General features: G+C 37.0%; 1 protein-coding gene across 1 annotated transcript in view; it reads right to left on the bottom strand.

Annotated features, from left to right (window-relative positions):
* FREM2 (FRAS1 related extracellular matrix 2) overlaps positions 1-12,149 on the bottom strand; it is a 221,278-nt gene that overhangs the window by 89,818 nt on the left and 119,311 nt on the right. The window contains exon 6 of the mRNA XM_069064632.1: positions 11,109-11,360. Coding sequence (XP_068920733.1) covers positions 11,109-11,360 — 252 coding nt within the window. The remainder of the gene's footprint in view (positions 1-11,108; positions 11,361-12,149) is intronic.

The following is a 12,149-nucleotide window of genomic DNA, read 5'->3' on the forward strand; positions in this document are numbered from 1 at the left end:
ATATATATATATATATATATATATATATATATATATATATATATATCCAAATGACTCTGTCCTAGCCCCTTCTTTTTCAGGTAGGCAGACAACTAAAATGTCCAGGTTGGAAGTTGTTTATTTCTAAAGATGATAGTAATAATGTTAGCTTTCAGTGACTACAGAACCATATTCTGATTCTCAGAATTCAAAGAAGATTCAAATTCAAGCCTATGACACTATGAAACTGTGGGTAAATCAGTTCTGCTACAATATGACATATTGGTTCCTAAAAAAATCACCACATTATGCAAAATCAAGCAATAAAAACCACAGTGCTCATGGGGAAACTGGGGATAGGAACACAATACACAAAAACCTTATCAGTGACCCATAAAAAAGATAGGAACCTAATAAAAACAATATCATGGTTTTATGCATGTTAAATGATTGATAAATACATAAATATTAAATAAATAGCAGCAACATCAGCAGCCTTAAGTGAAGTCAGGTCTTTGCTCAAGGGGACTAGCTAACAAAGCAGGTAGCCTCAGAAGATTATAACTCTAAAACTCAATATTGTTTTTTTTTTTAACAGAAAAGGTTGCAAATGTCGAAGAATAGAAAAATCACAAACTTGGTTTCAAGAAACGAATTTGCTGATAGATTTTTGAGGTACATGTGTGCATGAATTTTTGTGTTCCTTACACAGCTCAGTTTAGCTAGGCGAGATGGGAATTCATGGTATGCTCAAATTGTTCCCTAAAACATCAATCATGTTGGAACAAATAGGCATTTTCAAAACAAATATTAGAGTAAAACTGACAGCAATTTATTCCCTTATCTATAAAATGTAAATAATAATATTCACAAAAGGATTATTATGAAGAAGGTATTTTATAAACTTTAAAGCCTTTGTAGAAATGTATCAGATTAGACTTTAATCTTTCAACTGGCAAATTCAAATTACAAACATTGCTACTCAAAAATATCACTCTTTCTTGGAAAGAATGCTGAAAGCAATGAGCCAAGAAGGAAACAGGAGTTCTGTAGAGGAGGAATAGATAGAGTGAAATTCAAAAAAACTCAGGACATTTAAAAAAAAAACTGAGATAATCTAGTGTAATTCTTAGTTTAAAGAAAACTGAGACTTGACTTAGTGTTTTGCTCTAAGTCACATGCATAGGTATGTCTTTCAAGTCTGGACACAATGCCTTTTTCCTGTATACTACTCTACCATTCTATCTTAGTAACATGAATTAGCAAACACTTCCCCATGATTAAAGAGAAGTAGCATGGCTAACTTATGTCAGCTTCAAAGACCATAATAGAATTTAAAAATATAGTACATTTTATAGTAAATTGTTTTTATGTGGTTATTCAGGGTTTTATATTTATTTCATAAATAAAATACAAAAACACCCAATCTCTGAGTTTTTTGTAATCCTTCCTCAGAATTAAAAAAAAAATGGATTTAGGGGTGGCCAGGTAGCACAGCGAGTAAGAGCACAAGCTCCAGTGTCAGGATGACCTGGAGATCGAATCCGGACTCAGATACTCAGCACCACACCCAGAAATAACCTTGAGAAAGTTAACCCAGATTGCTTTAAAAAAAATGGATTTGAATACCTAGAATTCCAAAGTAGGGAGAAAAATAGAAATTCCCCATTTCTGTTCTAGTGAGACCCTTCTTTACATAGGAGATTTCTTTATGTGGCCCCAATAGTTAAATCCTTTCAATATTGAGAAGTTGATCAGTTTTCTGTGATCCATTTCTTTTCCAGTTTCTTTGCTTGAGTCTGCCAGTGAGCAATAGTGGGTTTTGCCAGCATGAGTAAACCATCTTAAGTGCAAAGGCAGCTTATTGCTTTTTTGCACTGGTCACTAGAGGTTGGAAATATTTTCACATTTCAGATAGGATCAACTTCAAGTCCAGTGAAGATTCCCTACCAATCTCCTGCACCATATAGGCCCCTTTCTACTTAAATGTTTTCTTTAGGTTGAGTATCCTAAGCCTTTCGGAAGTCTAATGCCATACAACTGATAAGATATCTTTGGGTTAGATATTCATGACTCATTAGGAGTACAATGCTTATGAATTTTAGTATCTGATCAAGTCTGTAATAAAATCCAGTAGAGCCCAAAGCTGTTGCAATTTTCCCCCTCTCAGATGTGTGTATAGATAGATACCTTCTTTATAAGCCCTGCCTGAGGGCAGACAAATATAAGGGGCCCAGCTCAGACAGTCTCCTAGCAAATAACTAGTACTTTTAGAGGCTAGATTAACCCTTTCTCAGCAGCACAGGGCTATTCGTTCACTCACTCACAAATACTTTCCTAAGTCAAAAAACTTAGGAAATCTATGAGCTTGCTGAATCATTAGTCACAGACCTGGCAAAGGGCTTCAAGAGATAATGCTTTACTGGGGAGAAACATTAGCACTGTAGCAGATACAAAATGGAGCAGACAGAGAGAAAGTAAAGTAAGCAAATTTTATCAAGAGGAGATACAAAGCAGAGGGGCAGTCGTTGAGGATGGACACACACAGGTAGTCTGTTTGGATCTCAGAGGGAGTTAAGCACTCAACAGAGGAGACTCTGATGGGTTTCTATAGGGTTCTTATCAGGGCCAAAGAGAACCAGGTAGTGAGGTCAGGGAGCTGAGCTAGGAGCCTGAGGTGTTGGTCAAGTTTCAGCACTGGTGCTGCCTCATTCAAGGAGGCCTCATTGGTAGTAAGTTAATATCTTTTTGCAGGGAAAGGGGTCTTTAAGTTCCTGTAGGTATTAGCTGGACAGGGTGACTCAGGAATTTTTTGAGCTACCCTGGTAAGGCTATGATATTCTTTGCCTATGTAAACAGGATCACGGTAGTGAGCTATAATTCTCACGTTAGTCTCATTCAGTCTGCAGGTGAAATTGTTCTGGTTACCAGAGCCCAGAAAAAAAATCACAATTAACTGTGGAGTAATTATTCCTTCCATGGCTGAGACTCAGAAAACTTATAACAATTCACCAGCTGTGAAAAGTGGTTAATCAGCTAATTAGCAACACAAAAGACAGTGATGAGATAAGCTTTGTATTAAGAAATAAGAGCCCCAAATAGGAAGCCCCTAACATTTTGGAGTACCTACTAAATCTTATCTACTTTCTACTCTACTCCCTCTCCAATTCCCTTTATCTGTTTCTCTTCCCTCCATCAGATTCAGATTCATTTTCCCTTTTCCTTTTTCACTGGATTTCTTCCTAGCTCTAAGGGGTTATCTGCAGTCATCCTGATCTATATCTAGCCATTGGACCCAGATGACTCCAGAGGAGAAAGTGAGGCTGGTGACTTTGCACAGAACTCCCTCACTTCAATCCAATTCACTTGCAAGTCATGGCATCACCTTCCTGACGTCCTGGTCCTCTTCGGAGAACCAAGAACAAACAGCAACAATCCTAGCTCTATGACTATGATTCGTTTTCCTTCGAAGAAAGCAAAAAGGATCTGTAGCCTATACTTTGGTCATGAATGAAAATGGGAAGGGTACATAAAACCCTCCGGAAGGAAAATGAATGAGCACAAGATTTTGAACTAGCTCAAAGTCAGGGCAACTGGTTGCAGTAGAGACAACAGTTCCTCAAGTTGTGGGTGAGCTAGCAAACGGAGCTGTGGAGCACTGATGATGATGATGATGATGATGATGATGATGATGATGATGATGATGATGATGATGACTAGGATAACTAAGAACTTTAGGATACTGAACCCAGAGTCAGTCAGTCAACTAGAATTTGTTAAACAAGCAGCCAGAATGCACCAGATAAGTATTGAGAATGCAAAGAAAGGGGGAAACGTTCTTTGTTTCAAGGAATCCCCAGTCTGATGGGGAAGATATGCAAACAGCTATGTACAAATAGGATAAGGACAGGGAAAGGTCTCTTGCAGAAAGTGGGACTTTAGGGTCAACCAGTTTAAATGGCTTCAATCCTGTGAAATCTGGTTTGAACCCTAACCCTAATTCTAATCCTAAATTCCCAAATACATAAATGCCTATGCCTCTAAGTACCTAATTGCCTAAGTGTCAATATCCCTAAATACTTAGATACCTAAATAACTGATTTCCAAAGTACTTAATGAAGTATCTAAGTACCAAATTACAAAATTACTTTAAGTAACTGAGTGCTTAACATCTTGATTGGTTAAGTAACTAAGTACCTATGTCCCCAATTACCTAATTACATAATTTATATTTAAATACTTGAGTTTAATCCAATTTAAATGGGTTCAAACCAGTTAAATCCAGTTTAGAACTGTTCAAACCATTTCAATCTGATTTGAAACAGTTCAGTCTGGTCCAAGTGGGTTTAAATTGTCTCAATTCAATTCAGGATGCTTTAAAATAGTTCCACTCAGTCAAAACAGTTCAAAAATGGTCTAATCCAGATCAATCTGCTTCTGGATTGAACCCTAACCCTAATTACAACCCTAAATACCTAAGTGCCGAAATACCTAATTAGCTAAATAACCTGGATCCACTTAAGTACTTAAGTGCCTATGCACCTAAATACCCCTGTGCTTGATTATCTAAGTGTCTAAGTATCTAAGTAACCAAATACCTGATTACCAAAGTACATATGTCCACTTATTTATATCTAGGTTCCTGAGTATCTCTGTCCTTAAATTGTTATTTTTTCTTGTTTTCAAAGAGGACCAATGACATCATGAGGTGATCAGGTGAATGAAGTCTTGATTTCGGTGTGAATTGAATTTAAGTGAAGCAGGGTTGCACAAAGTCTTCAGCCTCACTCTCCCAGAGTCATCAAAGTCCAGTGGCAGGACAAAAATCAGGACCACTGGCAATGACCCAGGATAGAGTGGATGACTTTGTTGTTTTCAATGTCTGACCAAACTCTATACTCCATAGCACTCAGTCCCCTTCACGGCCTTTAGAACTTATTGTTCTCACCCACTCATTCCCTGGGGGAAATCTTCACATGCTTGAGGTGAACATTCCCTTAATTCACCAATAAGTCTGAGGCCTTTTGGTTACCTTCAACATGCTTTGGTCTGTCTGTTGAGACAATTTTACTGCAGTGTGGCTGCTGCAACAGATTTACTGATGTGTGTGTGTGTGCTATAGCTTGGAACCACAGATGAGAGTTGGCTGAAAGATGGATGAGCAGCCCTGAAAAGGGCTAGGCAAGCCCTTACACCTCATATATCCCAAGCATCTAAGTGACTAAGTACCTAATCACCTAACTAATTACTGAAGTGCCTAAATTCCTAAGAGTGAAGCCAGCAAAGGAAGGAAACAGAGAGGAGTGAGAATGTTTCACACATGGAGAATGGCCAGTGATAATGCTCAGAGCCTGAAGATAGAATGGCCAGTGGGTTAACAGTAGCATGGAAGTCAAGTTGCCTGGATCTCAGTGTACACTAGAGAGGAGGAGAATATAAGAAAACTGGAAAGGTAGAAAGCAGCTGGTTGTGAAGGGCTTTAAAAGCCAAACAGAAGATTTCATATTTAAACCTGGAGGTAATAGGAAGCCACTGGACTTTATTGTATTGGAGGGAGGGGGTAATATGGTCACCTAGAGACAGTGCTCTAAGGAAGAGAAGATTAAAATGAGACTGTATTCAAGTATAGAAAAGGCCTTCATATTTATGAGATTCACACAGATCAATTCACACAGACTTCAGTTTGGCCCTTGAAAGAAGAATTTGAAACAATGAAAAGAAGTTGCAAATGGGTTTAAAATGGGCAAAAATGTTCATATCATTATTTACAATCTTTTTTGGTTCTTGATACTATATATGTGCTTGTGCTGTCTATATTTCTTCCCTTTTCTGACTATAATACTAATATTTTGTTAATTTAGTAGACTCGATATCATTTATACATTCCAATTCAGAAAATATTATTAATCTTTTTTTTTTGGAGGGGAAAGGTAGGGCAATTGGGGTTAAGTGATTTGCCCAAGGTCACACAACTAGGCCGGATTTGAACTCAGGTCCCCCTGACTCCAGGGCCGATGCTTTATTCACTGTACCACCTAGCTGCCCCAAATATTATTAATCTTAATATGTCCATGATAAATGGAGATAGAAAGACAAAAAGGTTCCTTGCCCTTAAGGAGCTAACATTCTGCTGGACTGGGGAGGGGTGCAGGGCAAGAATAACATATTACATAGTTTCTGACCCATTGTGGGCACTTAACAAATGCTTTTTGTCTGACTGAATTACAGGATATCGAAAAAGTCTTAGTGTAGTTTTAAGCTTCAATGGCTTTGAGGATACATTGAGTAATAAAATGTAATTTCAGGAATGAGTTGGTCAACAAATATTTGTTAAGTTTATAATGTGTCAGACACTGTGCTGAGTGGTAGGAATTAAAATACAAGCAGAAAAAAAAAGATAGCTCCTGTTCTCAAGGAGTTTACATTCTTAAAGGGAAATATAGCACATAAGAGACTGAAAATAGCACTTATGAAGGTACTTGGACTGGGAGCCTGGTAAAGAAAGTCCAGAGGGTCACACTGATAGGGCACAAGGAAGTAGTAAATGAGTTGTATTGAAGAAAACTAAGGCTTCTAAGAGGCAGAGGTCAGGAATGAATGCATTCAAGGCACTAAGACAGCCTATGTATTCAAAGGCATGGAGATGGAGTGTTCAATTTGTAGAAAGGCTGGAAGGTTAATGGAATTTAGTGTTTGAATGGGAGTGAGAGACAATAAGTTTGGCAACTTAGATGAAAGTCAGATTCCATGAGTGGTGGACCTGCAGCTTCGAGGCCACATATGGTCCTCTAGGTCTTCAAGTGTGTCCCTTTGAATCCAAACTTCACAAAACAAATCCCCTTAATAAAAGGATTTATTCTGTAAAACTTGAACTCAGTCAAAAGGTCACAGCTGAGGATCTAGAAGGATATATGTGGCCTTGAGGTGGAAGATTCCCCACTCCTGTTAGACTTTAGTCCATACAGATATTATTCAGGACATGTATGATTGGAAAAAGAAATGTGTTGGTCATGTAGAAAGTACAAAGTATAAATCAGCCAGGCTTAACACTGAACTGGTAGAGATAAACAGGTCTAGTGTTTAACTGGTAGACTCAGAATGTTAAAATATCAAGAGAAAGTACAAAGCATATTGAGTAGACATTGCATGGGAGAATGTATAAAACTGGGCACAATTTAAGTATGTTGTCCAAATATTTGTTATACTTAATAAAATTTCATATTTTTTATTACTTATATAAATCATGTTAATTCAACTTTTTAATATCCCAAGCTAATTTTAAAAATCACCCACCAAACTAAAATTATTTTACTTCTTTTGATTTTTTTAGGTCATTCATGACAATTCATATAAAAGAAACCCTTCCCTTATTGCTCTAAGCCAGGGATTCTTAACCTGAGGTCTGACAGATTTCAGGAGGTCCATGAACTTGGGTGGGAAAAAAAAATTTTCACCAACTTCCAGGTAAAATTTAGCATTTCCTTCAATAATTTAAACATGTCATTCTTAAAAGGAACCCATAAACTTCACCTGTCTTCCAAAGGGATGCATGACACATAAAAACCCTAGAGATTCTGGTATAGGCAAACATTAAACATGAAATGTTTTTGATGCTTATTTTAGGAAGATTCAACTAGGTGTAATGTTCAAGCTAATGAGATCAGGTAGAAGATTATTGCTATAATCTTGGCATGTGATGATAAGGACTGAAAGCTCCTTAGGGACAGTGAAAACAGTAAAGAAAAGACAGATGGTAGAAACATTAAAGAGACTGATTTTGAGACCAATAAAATGGTTTTGAGTTTTGGGAGAATGAGAGTATTGTTGACAGAAACAGGAAAGTCAGAAAGCAGTATTTGAGGATGCTGTTTTAGATATGGTCAGAATAGAAAGTCTGAGAAGAAATATCCAACAGATAGTTGAGAACATAGGACAGAAATTGGGATGGAGGTCAGGAATGAAATTACAGATGTGGAAGTCACATGGATGTGTAAGCATCCTGCTTCAGAAAGGAAGGAGGAAATGTGAATCAGAAATCCCTAAATTTATCAGATCACATCTTAAAACTCAATACAATTGAATATTTAAAATAATCCTGTAGATTTTCATTCTCTCTCTGTTTCTCTCTGTGTGTCTCTGTCTCTGTCTCTTTCTCTCTGACACACACACACACACATTATTTAAGTTTATTCCTGGGTTTTATGTATATGAATCCTGTGCTATATGATTTCCTTTTAAAAGTTTAGGCTTAGAAAGCAGAGAACTCAGAAACAATGGGTATAATTCAGAAGAGTTGCCACTAGGTGGTGTCTGAGGTATAGGCTCAAGGTCCAAACAGCTAGGCTTGTTGATAGGGTTTTTACTATTACTAGACCTAATAGCTGGGTTCTAGATAGTTTGCAAATCACTTCACATCTGTTATCTCATCTGATCTTCACAACAACCCTATGAAGTAGGTGTTTACTATCCTCATTTAGTTGTTGTGCAGTTTCAGTTATGCTCGACTCTTTGTGACCCCATTTGGGATTTTCTTGTCAAAGACACTAGAGTGGTTTGCTATTTCCTTCTCCTGCTCATTTTACAGATGAGGAACTGAGGCACCCAGGGTTAAGTAACTTAACCATGGGCACCTACCTAGTAAGAGTTTAAGGTCTGATTTGAACTCAGGTCTTCCTGACTCCAGCCCCTCATACTCTACCCACTGTACCAGTTAGCTGCCCCATACCCATTTTTAAGAGCAAACTAAGATTGAAAGAGGTAATGTGACTTATCCAGGGTTTCAAAGCTATTATATGTTTGAGGTAAGATTAGAACTCTGGTCTTCCTGACTCCAAGTTATTCTTCTACCTAGCTGTATCATGGGGAACATAGCATCTTTTTCTACTCACCTTTTTTTTTTTTTTTTAAAATCGATCAGGGTTAAGTAACTTGCTCGAGGTTACACGGCCAGGTTTTTCTGGGTGGGTGCTAAGTGTCTGAGCCCAGATTCGATCTCTAGGTTATCCTGACACTGGAGCCCGTGCTCTTACTTGCTGTGCTACCTGGCCACCCTCTACTCAACTTTTAAGCTAAAAATTGCTGTTACTTTAAGAAAAAAGAGCCCCTATTTTGAATTTCCATTGCTTGCTCTCTCCTAATGGCACAGAGTAAAGAGAATGAAACATCATGTGGCAGTTCAGTATTACTGGTCTTTTTGAAAACAATGATGATGACCATAACCACCAACACTTCTACCATCCTTGAAGGTCTATTTCAAATGAAATGGGAGTTCTTTTGCTATTTGATAAATTTGTTTTAAATTTTTTCTTTGGCATTCTGCCTCCCAACCTCCACCTTTTCCCCCCATTATGGAAATCTTAATAGAATATACAGAATTAAGTTACTCTGGATATAGACAGACAACCTTATTTTTAAAAGGACTATTCTCCTTTTCTTAAAAAATAAGACTTTAAAAATATTAAAAAGAAAATTTTAAACAGAACTGAAAGGCAGTTTCTTAAATCTAGCAATGCACATAATTTTAAAACCACTAGATGCCCTTCAATGATCTTTTTCTCCACAATGTATTACTGTTCACAAAAAAATGCCATTGGAATTTCCACCTCAATGGATCTCATTCAGCTCTAAAACAACCATCCTTGAATTTAGGTGGCTACAAATGGTGACACTGTGCCCAAATATCTAATATAATTTTGGAGCCTCCTACTTCTTTTAAAATGAAAATACATTGACTTTCTACAAGCTTGAAAAGCAGTGTGGGTTAGTGGATAGAGAGCCAGCTTTTGAATTAGGAAAACCTGGATTAAAGTCCTTTTTTGACGTATACAGGCTGTGTGACTCTGGGGAACTCATTTAACTTCTTAGAAGTCTATGCAATTCTTTAAGACTGTGGTACCTGTCTGTATTTGTAAAGGGAGTTTCCTTACCAGGAAGTTCCCTTTACCAGTGAAGTCACAGACCCTATTATTTATCCAGATTTGACCATAGATTTTTACCTTATTTATATTGAAAAGTTAACTTCTTAGTAAGCCTAAACACCAGAAGGAAATAATACTTTCAGAATAGTGTTTAAAGCAAATGCTGAATTATAATTAATATATTTTTTAGCTTTCTCTCAATTATTATAATTTCTGGTCTTTTTTCTCCCTTTGCCTGTTCTGTTTCAGACAGTGAGCTGTGGATCACTTCGTGTGAGCCAAAAGGCCTTCCCAGTCCCCAACTCACAAGACTTCAGGGGTGTGTAGGTGTCAGAGCTCCAACAGATTTTCTCCCTAAGGCAAGAACTCTGGCTTTGCCATTCTCTTCTTCTCCTTATTACCCTGAGGGAAAGTCTGGTACAGGAGAAGAGACATCCTTGTCTCTTTGTGGCTTTCTACACCGCCACCCACATCTCACTTCCTTCTTCACTGGTTGCTTGAAAAACAAAAACCAACAACAGCAAACTAAACCCAACAACACACCTTTCTACGTGGAAAGTTTATAAAACCCACGTCTGTCTGTTTCTTTCCATCTATGTTCCTCCATCTCTGCCACTCTTACTAACAGGAAGGGATTTTTCTTTGGAATTTCTCTTTAAGGGGATGGGGTGGAACAAGATCCCCCTGTTCTCTTTCACTAGCTTTCTAGTTACTGATTTAACATCCTTGCCTGGCAGGTTCCATCAGGAATGGTTTTGGATACAGACTTTAATTACAACATCCATCCAGACTAGCACAAGCAGAAAATAATTGGGTTTACCTGCATTTGCTTTCCTTATTTTTTCCCAACATAAAAAAGCATTAATTATTATATTGCCTAATATCAAGTTACATAGGGTATAAAATGAAACCATTTATGTATGGCCCTTGTTCTCTAAGCACTTAAAAATGACATTATGCAGAAAAAATTACATATTATGCAGAGACATAGAGGTAGCAGAATATGAATAATTAATTCTAAAGTAAGTGTGAATATTCCCATTTTTCAAAGATTTCTATTTCACTGACTTTAGACTTGATTGAAGAAGGAAACAGATGGAGAGAACACCAAGTTGATGTATGATGGGAGGATAACATATATTTATATTATCATTCTTTGCTACATTGTGCTTCTTCTAGAGACAACATTTAGAATGATAAATTCGTTCTTACCATCATCTTTGTCAGGGATAATCGTAACCTGAGCCCCTGGGAACTCTGAACCAATTCTTCCACCCATGGGCATGCTCAGCAGAACGTGAAATGTTTCAGCCTCTTCATACAAAGAGTCGTCAATAATAACAATCCGGCACATTTTCTCCCGTTCATCTTTGTCAAATCGGAGAACACTGGTGTGATCCTCAGGCCTGGATATGTAATCAGAATAGGAGAGCACAGATGTTGGGATGGTCCCGGTTGCAGTTCCTGGGAGGAGAGAGCAGTTAAAAAGTTTCATGAGGAAAAAATATCTCAAAGCTGCTTTCAAGACACTAATTGTCATATCTAGGATTTTGCCTTGTTATTCCCAATGAATTGTCATAATTTTCAATAAGTTCTTCCCCTTTACCACTACATTAGTTATTACTCACATTTCTAAGGATTTTAAACTGAATCCAATTCACTTAAAAATAAATATAATGGCCTCCCATTTTTCCTCTTCCTGAGTTCCAAATTAAAGGTACAATTTACAGACCTCCCTTAGAAATGATTTAAAAAAGTGCTCTGACATTAATAAAATATTATAGATGCCTGCTTTCACCTAAGTGCAGCTTTAAAAAAAACATATAAAAAGCTTTTTATGTTTCTGGTAAGCAAAAATATTTCATTCCTAGTAAGGTTTTTCAGATCATAGTTCAAATTAAGGAATAATTTTGAGTTTTACAAAATCAATTTAGTTTGAACCATTTCTTGGTTAAAAATGATCTGACATAAAAAGAGAAGGAAATATTTTTAGCATAATTTTCTGTTACAGATTATACACATACATATATTTCTCATGCACAAGCAAATTGTTTTGTAAGATGCTGTAACAAAATTTAATATCCAAACATCTGAAGTGTCATTCTTTGTTTTACTATGTGTATACAAATAACAAGATTGACTTTTTATTTTCCAGAAAGAGGATATTATTTATTTATAAGGCAAATACATATTTTAAAGGAGCAGGAAAGGTATTGGGTTAAGCAATGAAGGCTACTCCAGTGTGTTTTAGGA

This window comes from Petaurus breviceps, unplaced genomic scaffold, assembly GCF_028583685.1.
Source record: "Petaurus breviceps papuanus isolate PSGF00001 unplaced genomic scaffold, PetGlider_PUasm1.0 90639, whole genome shotgun sequence".
Taxonomy (NCBI): domain Eukaryota; kingdom Metazoa; phylum Chordata; class Mammalia; order Diprotodontia; family Petauridae; genus Petaurus; species Petaurus breviceps.